General features: G+C 38.9%; 1 protein-coding gene across 3 annotated transcripts in view; it reads right to left on the reverse strand.

The window, feature by feature from the left end:
* Window positions 1-21,946, reverse strand: part of LOC133421362 (trinucleotide repeat-containing gene 6A protein-like) — a 47,420-nt gene extending 25,474 nt beyond the window's left edge. For 2 of the 3 annotated variants that reach the window (XM_061710887.1, XM_061710886.1), the window contains exons 1-5: window positions 21,789-21,946; window positions 20,228-20,279; window positions 9,333-9,428; window positions 1,718-2,028; window positions 544-591 (exon numbers count right to left, since the gene is read on the reverse strand). In XM_061710887.1, the coding sequence (XP_061566871.1) occupies window positions 544-589 (46 nt within the window). In that variant the 5' untranslated portion in view covers window positions 590-591; window positions 1,718-2,028; window positions 9,333-9,428; window positions 20,228-20,279; window positions 21,789-21,946. Of the gene's footprint in view, window positions 1-543; window positions 592-1,717; window positions 2,029-9,332; window positions 9,429-20,227; window positions 20,280-21,788 lie in introns of those variants that run through there. The other variant, XM_061710888.1, reaches the window with a different exon arrangement.
* Window positions 21,947-22,407: the final 461 nt, after the last annotated feature.

Genomic DNA, 22,407 nt, shown 5'->3' on the forward strand with positions numbered 1-22,407 from the left:
CAGATTTAATGAAGCCTCCACAGAAAATGTAGCAAGGGTCCATGTGGAAAGTGTCAACCTTCAGTGTTACACTAACTTCAATCTTTTCAAATATTGCATCCCTGCCATTTACTGAAACCACATTCCTGAAGTAGAAAAGCAATTTTTCTACTGCAAAACTGAATATGAAAATCTGCTGTCGAAGAATCATACTTTTTATGTTAGTATGAATTACCCAACCAGCGTTTGACAACATTACCAAAAGTTTATCAAGTTTGGGTGATTTCAAAAGATGTGGTTAAAGCAGCTGCCTATTCATGGTCTACCTAACTTAAAGGTGTCTCCCACAGCTCACATTGCTTTTGTGTGCGTGCCAAGTCTCCCCTTGCAACTCCTGATACCCACTTTTTCCACTCATTTGTTTCGTCTCACTGATCAAACATGACTACAATAAGTTGGAAGTCAAGGTCGAGACTCAGGCTCTTTCTACAGACAGCTGAAGAAAGACTGTGCGGAAGGGGGAAATACAGAAAACAAGTAGATAAGAGGGTAGTTTCTATTCACCTGTTTGATTAGGAGAATGGCTGACGGAATCCCGAATGGGAGCCATGCCTGGAAACAGAGAGAGTGAGACTGTCAAACAGAGTTAGAGGGAATTGGAGGGAGAGAGAAAACAGAGTGAGCAGATGTTAGAAATAGCTGGAACAAACTGTCAATCCAACGGGAGTTAACCAACCACGTGGGAAAACAAGAGAGTTAAAGTCACACAAGTTTCAGGAAAGAAGGGCAAGTAAAACTATTAGTAGACAAACAATGCTGATACCTGAACACAAGTTTCTTATACAGTTGGTCATCCACTAATGTTCTAATTATGATACCAGCAGCAAAAATATGTGCAGATTCTGGCAAAAATAAGGGTATCGCATCTGCGATTATTTACATCCATACACCGTCCAATAACATTTGATTTCTTTGCACGCACAATCCCAAAATAATTTGAGTCATCAAAGTTACCAGTACTTGCATCTCCTTCATCCACAGGACTACACAAAACTTGCTCAAGGCAAACTTGTACAACCTCTGTACTTAGAGAAGTTAAAAGTGTCAAGCTTCAAGTCTCATGTCAGTCTACCAATCTCAGTTTTGGTTTACAACTTGCAGACCAGACTGTCACGCCATGGAGGCTACAATCTTAACCACAGTAACACAGGATTTGGGATCAAAATTAGGGATGCATCGATTGAAGGGCTGCTCACAAAGATTCCCCATATCAAGCATAGATTTCTGTGTACAAAGTACCCAAATATATTTGTACTGGTACCCATCTGTGTACCAGTTCAAATAACTGCAGATAATCAAACAACTACTGAGATGACAAAAAAAAAACCCAACAACCTCACTTCAACACTTAAACAGCATTAACATGCTTAACATGTCCAATGCTATACAACTAGAAAAAAACAAAACAACCTAAGACGCTAAAATTAACCTAGAACCCACAGCCAGCCATCTTTAACCGCTATCAGAGTTTCACAATCAATGATTGGTGGGCCCTACGGCATATTAATTACTACCAGAATACCGTTGGTAACCCACTCACATTTTTGATCACCCATTTATTATTAAAAATCTATTTTGGATCCAATCCGGTGCAGCCATCACTCTGAAGCCACAGCAGCATCATTCAGAATAAAACATTTTTCAATATTTGTGCTTTTTTACATTATTCACCATTTACCTTTCAGTGCCTCTGGTGGCTGCAACTCCTGGTTGGGCAGGAGGGCGTCCCCGGGTTTAGTGGAGAACAGGTGACCTTTGGTTCCCAGGTCGACAGAGGGGAGGTCAAAGGTCGAAGCTCAGTGAGCAAAGCCTCAAGGGTGTGAGGTGAGGAGGCAGGGCTTGTCAGAGCAGGCAGCAGGCTGATCAGCCCCCCTTGGCATCGCTGAGGAGTGTATGTGTGTGCAGGTTTGTGTGAGTGTGTATATTGTGTGTGGGGACGGGGGTGTGTGGTTTAGATTAATAACTGTCTTGCCTCGGTATGCTCTGGCACTGTATGAAGAGAGGAGAAAAAGTGTGCCAATTAGTCATATTGTGCACATATCACAACATTTCAGGGATACAAAGTCTATAAACCAGTCATAACATTGACTAACAAATGTTTTACGGTTCAAATATACTTTTGTAATCCATCTTAAAGTTTCCAATAAGAGCGCAAGACATGAAAAGTCAATTGTGCATCTGAGGCCTATTTGAAAAACATTCTTGTGACTCATAGCACCTCATGTGTTGTCATCGTGTCAACAATAAGAGAAGCACTTTTGTTTTTGGTCACAGAGGAGCAGTGAGTGTCTGATATTCAAAGTCCAAGACAGACAAGACTGTTTTCCGTCTTTTGCAATCCCTAAAAACAGAGCAACATGATTGAAATCCCTTCACAGCAGAAAGGGTTAAGTCAGTAAAAGAAAGAAAGAAAAAAAAGTTCTGAAACCTGAAAATAACAAGGTTACCAAGCTTTTTTTGATGTTGTCCACCCATCAACCCCGAGCAGTCACAGCACTTAATGTTATACGGGGTGTTAAGATGTTCTGGTAGAGAACAGCTATGCTGGCTTCGTTGTCAGCTACCCTTTTGCCAGTGCTGTTTGTGATCTCACGTCCTATTTGCCAGAACTGAAATTAAACTTGAATTTAAGAAGGACTTCGTTCTCCTGGCAACCTTATGATCACACATGAACTACAAGATTAATTTAGGACACTGTGTTTTTTGGAAAAAAAAAAAACTACAGACGGCATCATTACTGTGCTGTGTAATGTTTCTATTTTTAACAAAATGTAGTCAGTGCTAAGCAACTTGGCCCGTCCGGCTAATGCTTCCCCATACCTTCAGGTGGGCCCACTCATTGTTGTGGCAGACTTTGATGCAATTCAACTTCCTCTGCTATGAATCACTCAGTGGGAAACTTACAGTTCTACAATCTTAGACTGCAGCTGGTGTCCTTTCTCTGCTAAAACTATACAACGCCATGTTCATTGAAACGGATCAAGAATAGATGTCTCCAACTCAACCTGTGCCCAGAATGCAGACCAATGTTGCTGCAGCTCAAGTCTCGAGTCCATCTCCAAAACTAGTCTTCACCGACAGGTCTGAATGAGTGAGGACATGAACAGTGACCTTAATTGTTTAATTTAATTGACTTTAATACTTTGTTTAATCAACTTCGGTCTTGAAATGTTTGTGTAATTGTTGTTCCTCATTTAGTAAGTTTGTATTGTCCATTACCTTCTGGTACTGTTGTTCTGACAATCACTGACGTGTATGTATGTACTATATGTCCATTATGTCCATTACCTTCTGGTATTGTTACTCTTACCATTGCTGGTATTTATTATAAATATAAGTTAACGGTTTATTATAAATATAAGTTAACGGTTAACGATAAATATTACTATATACATTGTTCCTGGATTTGCACGCATTGTGGCCATGAAATGGCTCTACATTTCACAGCCACGATGTGTGTGAATTTAGGTGAGGTGAACTGTAGAAAATGTTTTATTATAATTTGATATAGGTCTTTTGTTCATTGTTTTGGTTCAAATGTTGAGACAGGAGGAAGCCTTAAAAAAAAAAATCTGTCAAGTTGTTAATGAGAAACAGGGGTGGGATTAAATACGTTTTCTTCTTCCCACTCCCTTTCGAGTGTTGACGAATTAATTTGTATTTTGAACCTGCACCTGATAAACAGTATTTGTTTAATTTTATGTTGCACGCAGGTCACTTATGTTATGTTTATTGCTCGAAATAAATATGAATCGATTGTGAACAGATGCAAAATTCATGTATTTTTGAATGAAGTGTCCATCTTCCTTGACTTTTATTTTTAATTAGCACATCCTAATCATAGAGATTCATAATCCGATTAGTCGACTAGTCGTTTCAATAGTCTGACTAATCGACTGTCAAAATAGTCATTAATTGTAGCCTTACTTCCAATTCTCATATACACTTAAACATTGGTGTGTCAAACCTCTAAATGAAACCCAGAACATTATGTAGGTTATTTCATTTTGAAGTGGCTTGATGGTCTGAATTTTACTGTCACTTTAGTCTCTTCAGCACACTGATTAGTTCCCTGATTTGCACACCTGCGCTTGAAATGCTGCCAGCAGACGCTGCAGTCGACGAGTGCATGTATTTCTGCATAGCTAATGTACAGTTCAAGTGTTTCACATTTAGAGCTTGTGGAAGTGAACGTTTTCTACCAAATAGTCACCTACTCATAGTGGCCCATCTAATAGGGTGTTTTACTCTCATTTTTGAGGGACAGGAAAGACATAAAACAGCAAAAAAAGGAGGTCAACATTAAAGAGACGAAAACCTTGAAAATCAGCAGTGTAAAGAGAATAATTTCCTCCAGCAAAAATAGAACAGTGTATTTAAAACCAAGTGTGCATGCTCGTCTCCTGACCTTTTCTTGGTGCAATTTAGGGAGTGTTTTTAACTCGCTCTGCCTGCCTGCAGTAGACAGGTCTATTTATATATTTCCAGTTCAAATAGCAACCACTCTGTTCCCTAGCCAACATGATAAGAGAACAAACAAACCAATGTGTAGACAACTAGCCGGGGTGCATAAACAACATAAAACGCATTTTGAAGCAAAAGTCCTTTTAGACGTAAAACAAGGACATGAAACTAAGTATTATAATGTAATCTGATTAGATTAAAAGCAATCACAGATTCAAGATGAAATCATCATCAGTTTGTAACTAAATTGGACAAATTTCAGCCACAATTCCAACAAGTCTCTGCAAAGAAAACTGTAGTTGAGAGGCGTCTTTAAAACAAAAGGTTATTAACAGGGTTAACAGGGAACGGCCCTCATTTATTAAGTATTACTGTTAAATATCTATTTAAATAAGAGTGCGGCAACTCTTTCTGCAAGTATTGCACTGCATTTATAAACAAGCTTTCCTCCATTCCCATATGATAAATGCATGCATCATTATACTGAACGTATATTTTATTAAATAAAAAGGTATCTTAAAATGTAGAATGGATTGCACAACTTGAGTCTAAAAAAATAAATAAATAAAAAGGCCTACACAACTTTAAGATCTTTATACAACTATCAAATATTTTGGTAATGGATTATTCTATCGAATATTCCATCAATTCATTGGATAAAACTTACTTTTGCTTAATAAAAGCCCAATCAGAAAGACAGATTAATAAAAACCAATTTGTTTCCTTTAACAGAAAAATTGACATTTATTTACATGGTATGCAAAATAGTAAACTAAATAGTAAAATAAATAAAATTACTTCAAACTTAACATTTCCTAATACTTAGAAAAAATAAGTGAGACTTTATTTCTTTAAAGTATTAAAAATATTCTTAAACACTGCCTTTAAATTGGGCAATGTTTAAACAACAATGCTTGGCTGTGGACCGGGACCTGAACCAAGAGCTCCTACTCAGTGTGGACGAGGAAATTAATTTTTTTTTTTTTTTTTTTTTTTTTTTTTTTTTTTAATTTTATTTAAAATGATCCCACACCTTCGACATTTTCTCTTTGCTCATTGTCGCCATCACCGTTTTTGGTCCCGGCGTCTGCCATTATGTACAGCAAAACTGTTCACACACGTTGCAAAAAGCGCACCGCCGTGTTCTTCCGCTTTATAGGGGTCGCTTATGTTTAAGCATGTCGCACTAAAAAGAATCAGTGCGAAACTAGAGCTTTAAATTTATTTTTTTTAAATCAAAACGAGGCTTCGAGGCAGAGGAAATTCCTCGATTATCTGTTGTAATCAAGTTACTCGAGGAATCGTTGCAGCTCTATACAACTCAGGTTTCATTTTCTATGTAAAAATGCCATGGTGGTTTGGGATACCTTGCCTCTATTGTCTGCATCTAGTCTAATCTTTTTGTCAAGCCCCCAAAAATGAGTGGGTACAGAGAACAGGAGGTCCTTGTTTTTTCCTACCAATTCACAATTTGCTGCAAGTTTAGTAATGCAGAGTCAGTTGTGTTGGTTAGCTGTTTTACAAATCAACTTGTTCAACTTCTTTCACGATTCTTATGCAATTTTTCTTTAATTATTTTTTTTAAACACTTCTAATCCCAGAACACTCCCAGTTCCTTTGGGCTTGACGAAGCAAGTTTCTACCAGCGAAAGGAGTACATACCAGTGTCTCTCAACTATGCAAATACCTTTGAATAGAGAGTCTACAGGAAACCAGGAAGTGAAGGCATGTCGTCTGCATCTTTCCTGTGTGAACTTCCTTCATTTCTTGCAAGATTAACCCGACGCAATAAATGCAGGTGCACGTGTGCCAAGTGTGCGTCTATAGCCCTATCAAAACAGCATGTGGTGAATGTGATTACATGTGTGGTCTGGAGTGTGTGCAAGAGCAGATAAGCGCACGTTTTCAGTTAACCACTGTCGCGTCATCTTTGGGAGGGGTTTGAAGGTGCGCCACCAAATACACCAATATTACACCAGGGTCAAAAAACAAGGCTTCAGGTCTACATGCGGTTTTACAGTTCATCTTATTTCACGGTGACTTTTCACCCAAATCACTGCTTTAAGTGCTCCAGAGATTATTCAAATGTAACTTCTGTTAGTAGATTGTCAGGCTTATGTTTTAAATGCTGAGGTCACAGGATTTCCCTCAGTCGTCTGGAGGTAAAGAATGTTCTGCTGGCTGGGGCAGCAAAACTCTCCTCTGCAACCCTGATTCTGCTGGAGATTTGTACCCATTAAAAGAGTTTCCCTCAATTACAGGAGCAAAGGGAATGGGATGTGTGGGTTTTCTTAAAAAGGTTGCTTTATAGGAAACTGCACTATTCTGAATAAAATTAATGAATTTGACAAAATGTTATTTAACTGGAATTAACATTATTACAGTGGTTAATTTAACTAAAAAGTAATTAGTAGATAGTAATTTGGTTGAACTGTATTTGGTTGTATTTTTATTGCACTCCATTACTTTTTCTGTAAAGTGCCTCGAGATTACTTCTATCATGAGGTAGCACTGTAAACGCTTGAATTGGATTTGTAATACCACATCCAATCCTGTCATGCTACCAGATTCCCACGGTACCACACCACAAAAGGGATGTGGTGTGGTTGCTTGACTATATTTTAATAGCAACTTTGCCATGTATATTAAAGATGACTGAAAAGCGTGGTTTAATGCTGCTGTAATAATAATGAACAGAAGCATTTTTAAAAAAAGGGAAGAAAAAAAAAAACTGCCAGTGCTTCAGTGAGTTACTAAAAATGATGAGTAAAGATTGCGTAAAACGACATTTAGTATGTTGGGCTGAGGGCAGCTCTGCTGATTTTTCGCCGGGCATCAGCTAAAGGAGCTGGGAGCAAAGCTAACTTTGATTATCATACAGTACGTACCGCATTTCCATCTGCTTCTGAATCAATATGACTGTGCCCCAGATGAAGAAAAACGGGCTTCAAAACCGCTCTTCAGAAACCAATGGGTAATGTGACCCAATGTTTTGCCCATTGTTTTATAAAGTCTATGAGCATTATTTTGTCTCAATTTTAGAATTGTTGCTTTTGTTTCCCAAAACATGTAATACCACTTATTGTTGGTTTTTACATATTAAGAACGATTTCCTCTCAACAATCTAATGTTATTCCATGAAAACACTTTTGATCAAGTGTGACTCAAAAATGTTGTATAACATTTCACGATCAGAGATGGACCTCTGCCTGCAGTAGCATTGACTGTTTTCATTGTAACTGTAGTAGGTTCTTACTAATGAAACTCAATGGAAACTAAGAGCTTCAAATGGAAAAACACCACTACATCACATGCCAAAGGGCACCAGAACTGCCATTTTAATAAAGCGCACACACACAACTACTGGGACAAAAATTCTGTAACAGAACCCAGACCATCCAAGTAAACAGTTTTAAGGCCATAATTAAAAATGAGTTAATTTTTCTTGGTGTTAAACATGCAACACCATTAAACAAAACTTGTTTCTTTCATGTAAACCAATCATTTAGAAAAAAAAACATTAAACATGACTATGGCAGTTTTTTTTAAATGCTGGAACTTGTCTATTCTGTGTTTCTTCCATTAAATGTGCTTAAAGTCAACACTACTTGCAGGACATAACCAGACAGCAGAGACATGTTCTTACAGGCTAAGTATGTGTGAATTAGTTGAAAGTTTCATTTTTCTCCTCCCATGCACATTGTTTTGAAACTAATGCAACTGGTCACAGCTGTATGCACAACAAACATTGCTTCCACAATCCCAACTAAGAAATCAGTTTAGGTTGCATTTGCGCTTAAAAGAGTCACATGCTAAAGTGACAGCTGTTGCTTTGGGAAAACAATATTTCTGAGCAGTAGGCTACATATATCTCCAACCTCTGCTTAGTTTTACTATGGTGTTAACACCCATTGTTTTTCCTTTCATTAACCTTCTACAACCACCACTGCTGACCTTCCAGATCCAAGAGATTTCTAGTTTTGGGATTACTTACCCAGTAAAGACATCTATAATGAAGACATGGTGCCCTAGCATGAGCGTCTGAGCTGTTGGTTTATGGCTTCTTCACTTGACTGATATTTCTACTTTGTAACCATTAACATTAGGCGCGTGTCCACTAGCGTGAGTTCCAGGTAGATTTTTCAGGGCCTTTTGTGCGTGTCTCCATTACCAGGAATGGCCCTGTAAAAGTAGCCTTCAGGAACCTTTACGGGGGTGAAAGACAGCCCTGTAGCAGGAGAGGGACTCAGGTTGGCCTAGCGGGGCATTCTCTGCTGATCTGGATTACATTCAGCACTCGTGTGAACATAAATCATGCGACCACAAATTGTAGCATTTGCACCAGAGAGATTTTGCAACGAGTACATTTAATGAAGTTAGAGAGTACAAAAAACAATGGATAGACTGACAAGTTAGTTCAGGTCTTGGTGACATATTACAACAATATAAAAGGTCTGGCAGGGGATTTCTTTTAATCTCAATCGCGTCGACCACAGTGTATGTTTTTAAAAAAAGTACCGGTAGCATTCGTTTTTTACGTGTTTCTTCATTTTCGTCTCGTATTATGCTGCTGGCAGTTTGTGAACAGCAAAAAATGCACATTACCGCCACCTAGTGGTCTACTATGCTATCTTATATCAGTCAACGGTTCTTGTATGGCGCTAGAGTAATGGAGACACGGTGGCCGAAGGGACCGAGGAGACGGTCGGCCCTAGAGTCCCGTCTGACAGATTTACCCTGAACTCCTGCTAGTGGAAACAAGTAGTCACATCAACTCCTGCCATGGAAGGACAAAGAAGCACACAAAAAAAACCCTCATGACATCTTACCTTTTGTTCACACCTGTATCTTATCCTCCTTCCTTGTCACGCTCTCTGTCTCTCTCTCTCTTCCATCCACTGTTCTTCCCTCTGTGGGTGTGTTCCCTGTTAACAACAGGAGATACGCCATTTAATTTCATTGTAATTTGAATGAGAAAAAAATTCAACTTAAACTCAGGGAAACTTTTAGAGTAAAGACCGAACTCTAATAACCCTAATGGCAGCCTTGATAAACTAAACATTAATACTGCGGTGTTGTAGCATTCATGGATACGAGAATGGTACAATTTGTTATGACTTTGCAGACTGGTCTGAATTTTAGAGTGAATGGGGCAAATATTTTAGTGAGCCTACGTAATGCTCAAATTGCACTCTAATGGACTACGAACTGTTACTGGTCCACTCAGTAGCATAGTAGTTGCTTCTGTGGTGCTACTTCTCTGCCATTATCCAATTGGATCAATGGACTGATGTAATTTCAGTAAATCTAACTGTTGTACAACATGAGCACACAGCTGCCACACGGCTTAGAAATATCCTGGATCAGCCGCTGGGGAGACCTGTCCCGAACCACAGTCAAGGTCTGTTACACCACAGAGTTCATCTGCACCAGCCAAGGCTGGCTTTAAACTTGGTGCCGGATGTATTCAACTATTGCAATTCTTAAGGCTTTCAACTGAGTAATGGCTCAAGTGGTGAGCAGTCCTTTATTTCTTTTTTCAGTCATATACTCATGAATCCATCGCTTAGTCTAACTGAAGCAGCCTTAAAGAAGGGAAAAAAGAAAAGCAGTCTTTTCGGGGTCGCCATCGCATCACATTGTGTGACACCATGTTTTATACATGGCAGCAGGTTTAAAAGTAATTTGTTTCCTCACTTGTCAATTTTACGCCACTTTTTTCAGACAAAGTTTAAAAAGTACCACTTCTGACAGGCACACTCGAGCTGCTGGCTCTGCATCAATCATAGGTGTTAAAAAGTCTGGATGTAGGTGTTTAAAAGTGTAGATACCAAACACAGGACAGCCAAATAGTTTCTGATACGCCCCAAGTTGGAAACAAAAAATCAAGGCTGGTGGAGATGTTCCTTGTTAAGAAAATAGTTTTTTTAGTTTTTGAATATGTGGGGCTTTCAGCACATTATGAATCCACTTAGCCCACATTAAAAAGTCCCATATGGCACAAGTTTAAGCACCAAAGAAACTCCCGACCTCTAAGAAGCAACGTGCACCGGCAATGAAAGTGAACTGTGTGAAATAGAGAGCCTTGCTTTCACTGCATATAGTTGGACTTCATAGGAAAAGTTGCCTTAATGATGGGTTAGTTTACCTCAGAACGAGAAGTGAAGAGCACAGTACTCCAAAGCCATCCCATGTATAAAAGTTATACAAGCACTCATTTGGTAGAGAAGTGAATTTGTAGAAACTGTGGGGGCAACTGTATCTATCCAAGAAACCAGATAAGCAAGGTTATTAATTTGATAGCCACCCTGTGTTTGAGTATATAAGAAAACGGGGATAGACTTTAATATATTAGTAAAAAAAGGGTTTGACTACAGTACCGCCTACCGGATTTTTTTGTTTTGTTTTTTTGAGACTACTTAATTTAGGGGCATACATGAATCATACATTATAAACACACACACACCCCTCTCACTTAAACCCTAATACTGAGTAATGTTTGATAAAGACCACCATTTCATTTAAACAGTTTTGTGTCGTTTAAACTCTTCACCGTGTTAAGAAAATATGCTGCAGTGGTGTTTTGGCTTCTTGAAGACTAAATGGTAGTGCTCACAAAAAAATCTGGGGTAAGGCGTTGCCACTTCATTATTGTTTGATTATCCTGAAAAAATGTTTTGTGACAGATCAGGGTATAATGTTTGAATGGTGGACAGCCAGTTTCCTCAGGAAACTAGTTTTTTTCCCCTCTTTACATTTAGCATCCTTCCAAGAACAGAGAATACAAGTCATTGTACTGCTCTTTTGATTGCTTTTCAACTAATTCAATTCCAAGTACCATTCATACTGATCACTGAGCAGTGAATACTGATGAGCTAAGATGACATCGCACACTCCCATGGTGACTCACAGGCTTCAACGTTGTGTTCAAAAATAACCGCTCTCTCTGGCGTAGTGTACTTTTTAGTGGTTACAGACTACAGCCACATTAACATTTTTAATTTTAGAATACAGTAATTTAAATGTGCTGCAGACCTCATTTCAGTTTTTAAACTGAACTGCTGTGGCCACTGCGGATGGATAAAAATGTAAACATTTTGAAACCCTGCAATAGATTCAGTAATCATTCATGGAAAGTTGTTGTTTTTTTATGCATGCATGCAAACATTTGACCAGTTGAGTTTTTTCTTCTTCCTTGCTTTAAATTATAATGGGGAAAAATTGTCAATTTTTATGCAACTTTACTAATAAAAAAAAAAAAAAAAACTTACATCAATTCTATGGTGATATAAATTTATTTTGTACAACACCATGTCTCAATGAGATTAACCTGTACAAATAAATAAATAAATAGACCAACAATGTCTGTAATATATGCAGTGGACACTATGTAGTTGCTGTAGTTTATTTTTCAGCGCCCTGCCCAACACCACAGACCTGTTTTTAATCAAGTCATGGAACACACCACTTCATTTTTCATTGTCAGTCATGTTCTCACTGTAGTTGAATCCTTTGGCAGTAGCATGGAGGAATGCATATAGCTGACCAATTGTGGGAATAAGTATTGAATGTTTGAACTCTCCAGAGACAGGGAATCGAGATGATAGACTACAACTAACATACATTTGCAATGTGCTCCTCAGGGACATTTACACATGCAACTCTCTCACAACACGTATGCAGCTGTGTGTTGTCGCACGGGTGTGGTGGTTAAATAAAATGGTCTTATGTTGCCCAAACCAGTATGCGTGACGTGGATGTTGCAATGTACAGGATAAACACCTGGACTACATAGTGAATGATTAGCTATAGTGGACAGACCACAGGGCTACGTAGTTTCACATTTTACCACAATAAAAGTCTATACATGTTCAGACTGAACTCCAGCGATTAGCTGTAACAAAAAAAGAAGAAAAGAAAAACAAAAAAATTGGCTCAATAACAAAGAAAAAGCTAAATGTAACCATCTGGTCATAGTCTGCAGTACTGTTCCTAGAAGAAAGTACAGAGCAACACAAACAGTGCACATGTACAAACACTACCCACAGCAGGGTTGGCATAGATAACTCTATACTTGTGTAAGAACATAAAGAAAGCCAATTAATACACAATTTAATTATTGCACTGGTTCAATATTTGGGTAAATTAAAGAATTATATCTTATTTTATGGTAAATGCGCTACTGTGAAACACAAAAGGTCAGCCCCACAGGATAGTAAATCCACCAGGAAAATTACCATTTGTGCATCTTTATATAAACTGACATCTTCCACTTTCTGTCCCTTTAGGCTGTTTTCTCTCTTAGCGAGTGTATAGTTTAACTGCACTGGCCCTGAATGTAGACCATTGCACTTGCAGAAGAAAGCCACAGGCTGTTGTATAATCCGATGATGAGATTACGGCACAGCATTAGCCACACACAAACACACACACACGAATATATGTATTCCTCATTTTGAAAGAGAAAAAAAATTGCAATCATCATCTCCTTAATATCATGATCATATATGTTAAAATGTGTATTACCCTACATTATAAATGTGTCAATACAAGTGGAACATTTACAATGATACAGGTGTGAGACAGGCATGAATTGAACATACTGCATGCAGCTCTACAGTAAAATACAATTTTGAACAGATATATATATATATATATATATATATATATATATATATATATATTAAAAAAAAACAATGAAATTTAAAAAGTGAATGTTTGGCAAACTATTTTTGGAAATTGATTATATACACATGGCATTGCCAGACCAAGTAATGCTTATTATAGCAATATCAACATGCCCAATATCAACATGCCCAATATCAAGCACAAAGGGAGGGAAAAGGGAAAAAAAAACAATACATTTTAGTCCATTATTTTACAAATGATATATCTTCTCACTCTAAATGTCAATAATGAATTTGGGAAGTCAGATGCTAGTTTACATGGAAAGGGTTGTTGCAGTCGAGTACAGTTTTATACTTTTTAATTGAAATTTGCAATATGAGTAACTGGGGAGACGAGATCTCCGAGCGACTCATCCTTGGAGCCGAGGACGCCATAAACCAGTGCATGTCCAGAACCCATTGTTTGAACAACTGGGCACCAAAATGACAAACCGGGGGTTTGCAAAAAGCAAAACTTGGCCAAAAAAAACGCTCACCCCGATGTTCGTTCATCATTGTTTTGAAAATTACACCTGTCTGACGGCGTATAAATCTTGCTGATGTAAGGATAATACGTCATTCTACACGCCCACACCGGTTTCCTTATGTTTCGTGGATAACGTCTCCAACTCGTATTCCCTCCCCTCATCTCACAAGCTTACATATGACACGCCTTGTGTTTATATTACCCAACGCGCATTAAATAAGCATCCATCATCCAGCGATAACAGCGAGATCCAATCAAAAAAAACCTTTGATGCAGCAGTTCCAACACCACAACAGATCATTATCCTAATCAGCACATTTAATTAACTGTTAAAAGAAACTTCTTGCACTGTTTTCAAACTGAATAGTCAATGCACTTCGCTTAAAAAAAAGAAGAAAAAAAAGACATATTCAGCCCTCATTGTTGAAGTCAGATTCACAGTTGTTGTGGCACACGTGTGGCCTCTTTAAAAACAGCATGAATACAAATGGATCCTGGGCCACACTGAAGGATCACCTGCTGACCGGATATGACTCCACGCAAGCACTCAAGTTTACACTTGAATAGTTTCTAACTCTTTCTTCCGGAAAACAAACACTTCCTTTAAAAAGCGGTACTAAAACTCAGAGGAGGCATCATTCACAAAAAAACCTCCCGCTTGACTTTTATGCTAATTTCTACTGCAACAGTACAAAGCAGCTCAAAAAGGTCCTCAACTTTCAACCCAAGTGCTCCAGCAGATGGCTCTGGGTTAAATGACGAAAGCAGACCACTCTAGGAACCCCCCTGAAGAGCAACGAACACACTGCGGATGGCATACGTTTATCAATCATCAATTGCCCTCCACCAGACAACCACAACCCGACGGACGGAGGGGGTGATACCACAAGCCAAAAAGGAAGATAAAGAGCAAAACATTTACAAAGGAATTAGTGGAAGCATATACCATATTATTTAATTACCAGATAGCAATAAAAAGAAAGAAATCAATTTCAAAACTATCTTACACAACTAAAAAATGCTTGTTAAAAATGTTTGTAAATGAACACTGGATAAAATTTCAAAGACCCCAGCCTCCGGCTACAACCACAATCCTAACAAAAAGCTAAGTATAATGGGAAAAAGCTAATTCCAAACAATCAAAATCCTGCATTTACCTAGGCTTGTTTCATACAGAAAGTATGTAAGGAATATAAAGACGTAAATAAATGAACTGAGCAAAAAACTATCAATGAAAAGAAGTTAACAAAAAAAGGTTTTCATAGTTTCCAGGTCCCAAGTCTGTATGGACAAACTTTTGTTGAGGAAAGATCCCAAATAAACTAGGAAAAGGGGAATATCCCTTTCATTAACTGCTTTCCCTCTTTCGAACCGAAGCCAAGGCGCAATCTGCCTGACAGGAATGATTTTCTGCGTGTAAATGAAGGCCAGATGCAATTATATTTACAACTCAGTGAGGCCTGGCTTGATGGTTAGAAAACAACTTACACATCACTTTACAGCTCAAGATAGACTGCTCTCCATACATCCATGATATTTGAAAGGTTTTAAAATGGGTAAAATAATCTGGACAGTTAGGTCCTTTGTTAAACACATAGTTGTGGGTTTTCCATCAATGTATGTATATGTACACACACACACACACACACACACACACACACACACACACACACACACACACACACACACACACACACACACACACACACACACACACACACACACACACACACACACACACACACACACACACACACACACACACACACACACACACACACACACACACACGAGAGAGAGAGAGAAGTGAGATGTATGAAAAACAGCAGACAGAATAAGTCACTCGTTTTTCTATTTACAACCTCATAAAAGAGCTAAATAACTGAAGTGGATATAAATTGTATTTACCTTAGGAGAGAAGAAAGCAATAGATTTAAAATAGCTTTAAAAACAGTCAGTAAATGTTAACCACATGTCCTAGTTACAGCTCAGTTACGTTGTTCTGGATTTCTCTATAAACTTCAGAGACTGGCTGTACTCAAAAGCACAATTTAAAGCTAGGCTTTTGTGATATTCACTCACAGTAAAGATACTTTGCTGATCCCCATTTGCCCCCTTTGTGAACTCTGTGCCTGCTGTGAAATACAACTGATGCACTTGAAAAATAAACCATATCTGTGCTTCTGCGGATGTAGAAATAAGAATGTGTGGATTTTTAAATATTGCAGTCCAAGTAATAAGAAAGCTTGGGTTCTTAACTATTGCAGTCAAAGATGCAGTAGGAGCAGTGATTTAATGCTGAAATCAAAGACTGAAGGAAACTGTAGTGACTGGGTTTGTAGCATTGTGGAAGTAGCTGATTTTACAGACCTGCACCTGACATACAGTCAAACACTATCCCATAAACTTGACATGTCTCTCTCCCCCAACAAACCTCAAAGGTAGTCATGTGGCTTATTTGCACATCATTTGCATCAATTTCATGATTATGTCCCACAGAGTCAACACTGGAGGCCCTGTGTGCATTTAATTGATCAATGAATAGAAAAACAAGTATCTCCTATTCACAAACTCCCCATGCCTCAGCAAAGGCATGGGGGATCTGACCTTGCAACATGTGATATTTCCAGTAGAGAAATATCAATGTGCTCAGTTTTTTTTTTCCTGGCCCCAGCTAGTATACACATCATCCACATAGCAGCAGCAGGTCCTCCTCCCAGTTGACAAATGCATCTTGGCACAGTCACAACAAGCAGTTTAAAAAAAAAAAAACAACAAGAAAACTCATCAGCCAGAAGATACTGGTGTTAACGTTTTTATCCCAAACAGTGCACATAACACTATCAATCTGTAGTACCTGTAAGGTATAAAATAAACACATTTAATCCCAACAACTAAAACATGTAAACGTGCTCAATGTTGTGAAGTTAAAGGCAAAGCTAGCCAGTCCAAGCTTGCAAGGCACAAACCCCGCAGGCTCTGTGGGGTTTTACTGGTTATCATTGAGAAAACAAATAATGTTGTTACAGGGAAAATAACAGAATTAGTGTAACTGAATCATCAGCCATACATCGTAGTTGAAAATAAAAGGTCATTAAAATCTGATACATCATTTGAGCTCTTAATACACAATACCAAGCAAAAGAAGCTTCTGATAATGGTTCAATAACTTTTTTTTATCTTGTTTATTGCCACAAACACACTGATGAATGTCTCATGTTGGTTCAAATTCCAGCCTACCATAAGCCTATCATTTGCTCCGTTTTTTCAGGGCACCCATTTTAATCTACAAAAGTACAAACACTGAATGTAAAAAAAAAAATCTGGATTTGAAATTTAAAAAAAAAAAAAAGGGGGGGGGGATATATTTGTCTTGATCTCCAAAACAGTTTTGTATTTTGGAAAAAACAAACACGAGTATCAACTATCTGGTGTATAAAATACATAAAAGGATAAACAGCTAACTCATCCCCCTGGAGTCCAACTGTTTCTCAAAAATTGTTGCACTATTCAAGTTTGAACCACCATCCTCCAAGTGAAAATGTTTCCAGAAGGGTTTGATTTGACTTTGGCAGCAGGAAATTCACTGAAACCTTAACACTGTTCTGTGTAAATAGCAGTTCTGACAGATGATATGAATAACTAAAAAAGTAAAATTATTACAATCACATACTTTATAACCACACTATCAATAAAATCACTTCTAATGAACTGCGCTCAAAAATCAAACACCTTTTAACATCACAGTAGTAGTAGTCAACCCATAAAATACCTATAAAAAGTAAACTAATAAAATACAGCTATTTGCAATAATAATTTCATTGAAATAGTCTGTCTGTAAATGTGTTTGTTTTAATACTGTAAATGTTTATCATCACCTGTGCAGTAGCTCATAGTGACATAAACTTAACCAGTTGACGTAGTTGCATGTGGGTAATCTTTTTCTTTCCCATCATGCACACAAAAGCTCAGTGAGTCATGATAGGGCGATAAGATTTATTGATCTAGGTTGTAGTTTCATTTATGTTTTCAATCAAGCCACCTGAGAAACGTTTAATAGATGATACACTTACATAATTTCCTTTCTCTTGGTATTTTGTCTTTTTACCAGCCAGTGGCTCCTACAAGAAATTAGGAGAGCTCCAACAGCTGGGCAATTGGTGAGGAGATACCGGCTGCTCATAGTGCCACACCATTTATTTGCTGCACACTGACAAACTTCCAATATTTAACGCAAGCTGTCAGAAAAAGATTGTGATCAGACGTGCTGAAAATCAAATTCGGGCTGTCAATGTCAACATGGCCCAAGACTCCATATATGGAGCACAACTCTACCAGTCGAACAATCTGGCACCCTTGCAATTCATTTCTTTTGTTTGATACAACATAAAGGATATTTCTGATTCAGTCATTCTTGGAGAAAAAAATAAATCTGAATCAGCAGGTCAAACCTTTAAAACGACAATAAAAAAAGACTAATTAAACATACATATCTGCACCTGGACAAGAAAATTCAAAGTTGTGGCGTATCTCTGATCTTAAATCTAGCTGCATTACATCTGTTTGGTGCAGTGAAAATGAGGTCAGTTCACCTCAGGTCAAAGTAACTGAAGAAACGCAATATGATAGCCCTAGCAGAAAACAGCCAGGGAATGGTGCCGTCTTAAGTTAAACATGGAGCAAGTTGAAGGTTTAGAGTCTGTTTAGAGACCCACACAGCCAGACGACTTTTGGTTGTGTGAAACTGGCTTTGTGTGGCTCGTGGCCTGTCTCAGGCTGCGAAGGTCAATGTAAAAAAAAAAATAATAATCTCAATTTCTGTGCCAAACTTGTTTAAATTTCATGGTCAGACAGGTGCGACATAATTGCTTCAAAGGGGCATTGATCAAATGCCTGATCACCAACCACCAAAGCAGCACCAAAGTAGCAATGTTGCAACATCCCGAGAATTTATAGCACTACAGTATTAAATTCCCAACACTCTCAGCTTGGCTAGTTCAGCTTGGAGTCATTTTATGCATCTTGTTTTACACTTGAAAGCATTTTCCGTCTTTAGGCAAGACTGAGAGCATGTTTAAAGAACAATCGTTTGAAAAGTGGCTCTCAAAACCGAAAGTGAAGCAAGCAAACAGATGAGTCAAAGACAAAGAAATAACATTCCTCAGAACTGAACACATTTTTCAAGCATGTTTCTGAGAGTTCTGCTCAACTCATGCTAATGGACTTCAAATGTAGAGGTTGTCGACATGAATTCTGTTTTCGACCTGAGGAATCCAACATCCACAAGAGCCGCAAGAGAACCAGATTTCTGACATTGTTTTCCCTCTTAGAGAAACATCCACATGTGCCATCTGTAAACTTTGTAAAACGATTTTCTTTATAAACACAACACTAAAAGAATCTCAAAAACTCTGCTGAAATGATTTCAAGCTGCATAGTACTGCTTGCTACACACAATATTAAAAACCATTCAAAAGCTTTTATATCTAAGAACATGAATATAATTTTCCCCTATTACACTGCATTACCAGCAGTCACATGCACATTTACACAGCTGGAAAATATGTCCCAGTGCTAGGAAACTGTGAAACATAAACTAGCTGTAGCAACCATTCCAAAACAAACCACCATAACAGAGCACCTTACCAAACAACAAAAACCATTAATAGTTGCACTCAAATGAAATTCCAATATTTCTGGCATTCAGAGGCACTGTTCATTTTCTACAATTACACAACTGGGGGGGTGGAGGTCAAGAATGTAATCACAGAAAAGATTGAACTGCCTTTTGAACAAGATGATGAACTAGTTAAGGGCTACAGCTCTATTGTGTGGCTGCATGTAGACCGACTGTATGAACACAAAGAGCTGCACAAACGCCTCTCTGCACACAAAACATCAGGACTCGGGCTTCTCATTAAGCGATTTTAAAACAGCAAAGCTTACTCAGCACAATGCAGCCTAGACCAACCCAGACCCTCCAATTCAACGCAAACGGAACTGCATGTGCTAGCATAAGCAGGAGCTGCCCATCCCATGCCCCCCTGACACCCCCTAAACCCCAAACACACACACATACAGCCCTTTGGCAGCACACCACACAGACACAGATCCTGTATCATCTACAGAGAATCAGCTAGAAGGCCAATACAAATTGTAGCTTTTACTTTAATATGCAAGAACACTGCTAATTTCATTATATTGAGAATGATAATATTAATCCTGCAATAAATCCTACAGCCAGTTACATTAGTATGTTCAGTTGTGTTGCACTGTTCAACTCTACTGATATACAAACCCATGACTGTTCCACAGCCTACCATAACTAACACAAATAAGGGACAATATCTGCCACTTTGACACAGTCCAACTGGACTATAAACTACTGACAACCGAACATGACATAATATATTTAGTTTCTATACTTGAAAAAATAAAATAAAAAAAAAACACACCTTTAAAAAAGGTCAGCTTTTTATACAGGACTGTTCCATTAAATTCTGTTGATTTCTAGCCAGGTCTCGTTAATGTGCACTGGATCCCGGGTGTGTGTTTGTGGAGGCCCACTGACCTGTTAAGATGCTTCAGTTTCTTTGGTGGCAACAGCTTCCAATTCCAAATCTCTGAAATAGAAAGAACAATTAAAACCAGCCCCATAGGGATCCAAGACACTGTTGCTGTAAAACAAATTTAAAAATCGCAAAATTCAATTTAACCTGAATGCCTGTCTGCATCAAATTACTGGTTTATTGCAAGTAAACAGTTGCTGGTTAAAAAATAAAAATAAGAGTACATGGAAAAATACAAGAGTTTAACCATTAACATTTCATGAATTACGTGTACAATGCTACAACCTATCCTCCACATACATACATACAAACAAACAAACTCAAAATGATCAGTAATTTCCCTATGAAAAGTATTTCATATGTGGAAATGCAGGTTGAACTGCATAAACTGCATAACAGGGCAATGCACAAGCAGGGCCCCAGTGAGCTCAGGCCCTACAAGGTGACAGGAGGACGTTTGTATAGAAATGACGTACAGAGAGAAACAGTGTGTGTGAGTGTGTGTGTGTGTGTGTGTGTGTGTGTGTGTGTGTGTGTGTGTAGGTCAAAGTTACAGCTCGGTCCTGATCGGCCATTATCTCAGCTGTTGCCCGACTTACAGCTTAACCAACATGGCTCCTCTCGAGCCTGCTGTTTGTTCAGTGCAGTCAAAAACCCACGGCTTTCACGTGACACACAGTGACTGTCGATATAATTCAATTCCAGCGTAACTGCGTCGTGTTTACCGTGTCGTCGCCTCGCCGTACAAAGTATGGCGAATAGACCGCAGAAAGCAGGCGAGCCGAGCTGAGCTGCTCCAGCTGCAGTGCCGCCACCCGCCGACAGAGGGCGCTAAAGGCACAGGCTCGAACAACAACTCTGCAGCTTCACTTGTTTTAATGACAAAACCCCACTAATGACAAGTTTCACACCACATCATTTCGGTTGAATACTGATGTCGACACGTTAATCTGATGAATGCAAGCGGCCGGAGAGTCGGAGGAGACGGCGCTGCGAGCGGGGAGCGACCTGCGTCAAGGTAGCACGCTGCTAACGCTACCGCTCACGGCTGATTCTGCGTAGCACCGACGCAGAGCCTACGGCGTAGGGTACGCGGCGACGCGCGCCGTACGGTGCACGTCGCCGCGTACCCTACGCCGTACCCTCTGCGTCGATTTAACGCGGTCCCACTCCAAATGCAGCGATTCAAGTAAAAGCGCCGCATAATCAGAAGAAAAAAAAATGGTGATACATGGAGAAATTACCAGATATGTTATTTAGAAATATAAACAAGGGACATTTGATCAAAAATGCATACAGTTTGGCGAGCCGGAGTTGACTAGTACTAGTTAGTGCTGCCTGCGAGCGCAAGGTTAAACCGCCTTGAAATGCACATGTGGATTAGTCGTGCGTTTTTAAATGTTTCTCCACCCCCCGGTGCTTTTACGGTGTGTTTTGTGTATATTGCACCGTGCATTAGCCGAGCCGCGGCTAACTAAAACAACAGCGGCTGTTCCACTAACCCCCCCCGGCTCCACCAACTCGACACATACAAACACAGATAAAACACACCAGCAGCCTCACCTCATTGAAGTATAAAGTGCAACAGAGTGGAAAGGAAAGCCGACTGTAAGGCTAAAGAAAGTCAACGCGTCTGCAGCATCTACGAGGGGAGGCATTCATCCTGCATGATCGCCATTTTCTTGTCTCGCCGCTGCTGAGCTCCCGTCGCTTTGCTCTGTCTCAGCTCGGCTGTGAGGCAGCGGCGAGGCAGGAAACTCTACACCACTTCCTCCCAGGGACCAGCGCAATTAAAGCAGAGAAACGGAGGAATTATGACAAGCGGGGACAGTCCTCTCAAGGCTTAAAAGAAGTGTAATGTATCCTGATACTAATAAAAAATAATAATATTTTGATTGATTTACCTGAATTATTTAATTATCAAATAACAATAAAGGATGAAGCTTTTTTTGAGGTTCCAATGTTTTGATGAAAAAAAAAAACAACTCACAGCAATACAGTACAAAAGCTCAATTAAAAAAATTCACTTCAATCAAAAAAAAATTCAAAGAAAAAAAGTGGTTGAATGCAAAAAAATATTTGAGACTCAAAAAAAAGCTCTACCTCCATAGTATCACAAAGAAATTATGACAAGCGGGGAAAGTCCTCTCAAGGCTCAAAAGAAGTGTAATGTATCCTGATA

This window comes from Cololabis saira, chromosome 21, assembly GCF_033807715.1.
Source record: "Cololabis saira isolate AMF1-May2022 chromosome 21, fColSai1.1, whole genome shotgun sequence".
Lineage (NCBI taxonomy): Eukaryota > Metazoa > Chordata > Actinopteri > Beloniformes > Belonidae > Cololabis > Cololabis saira.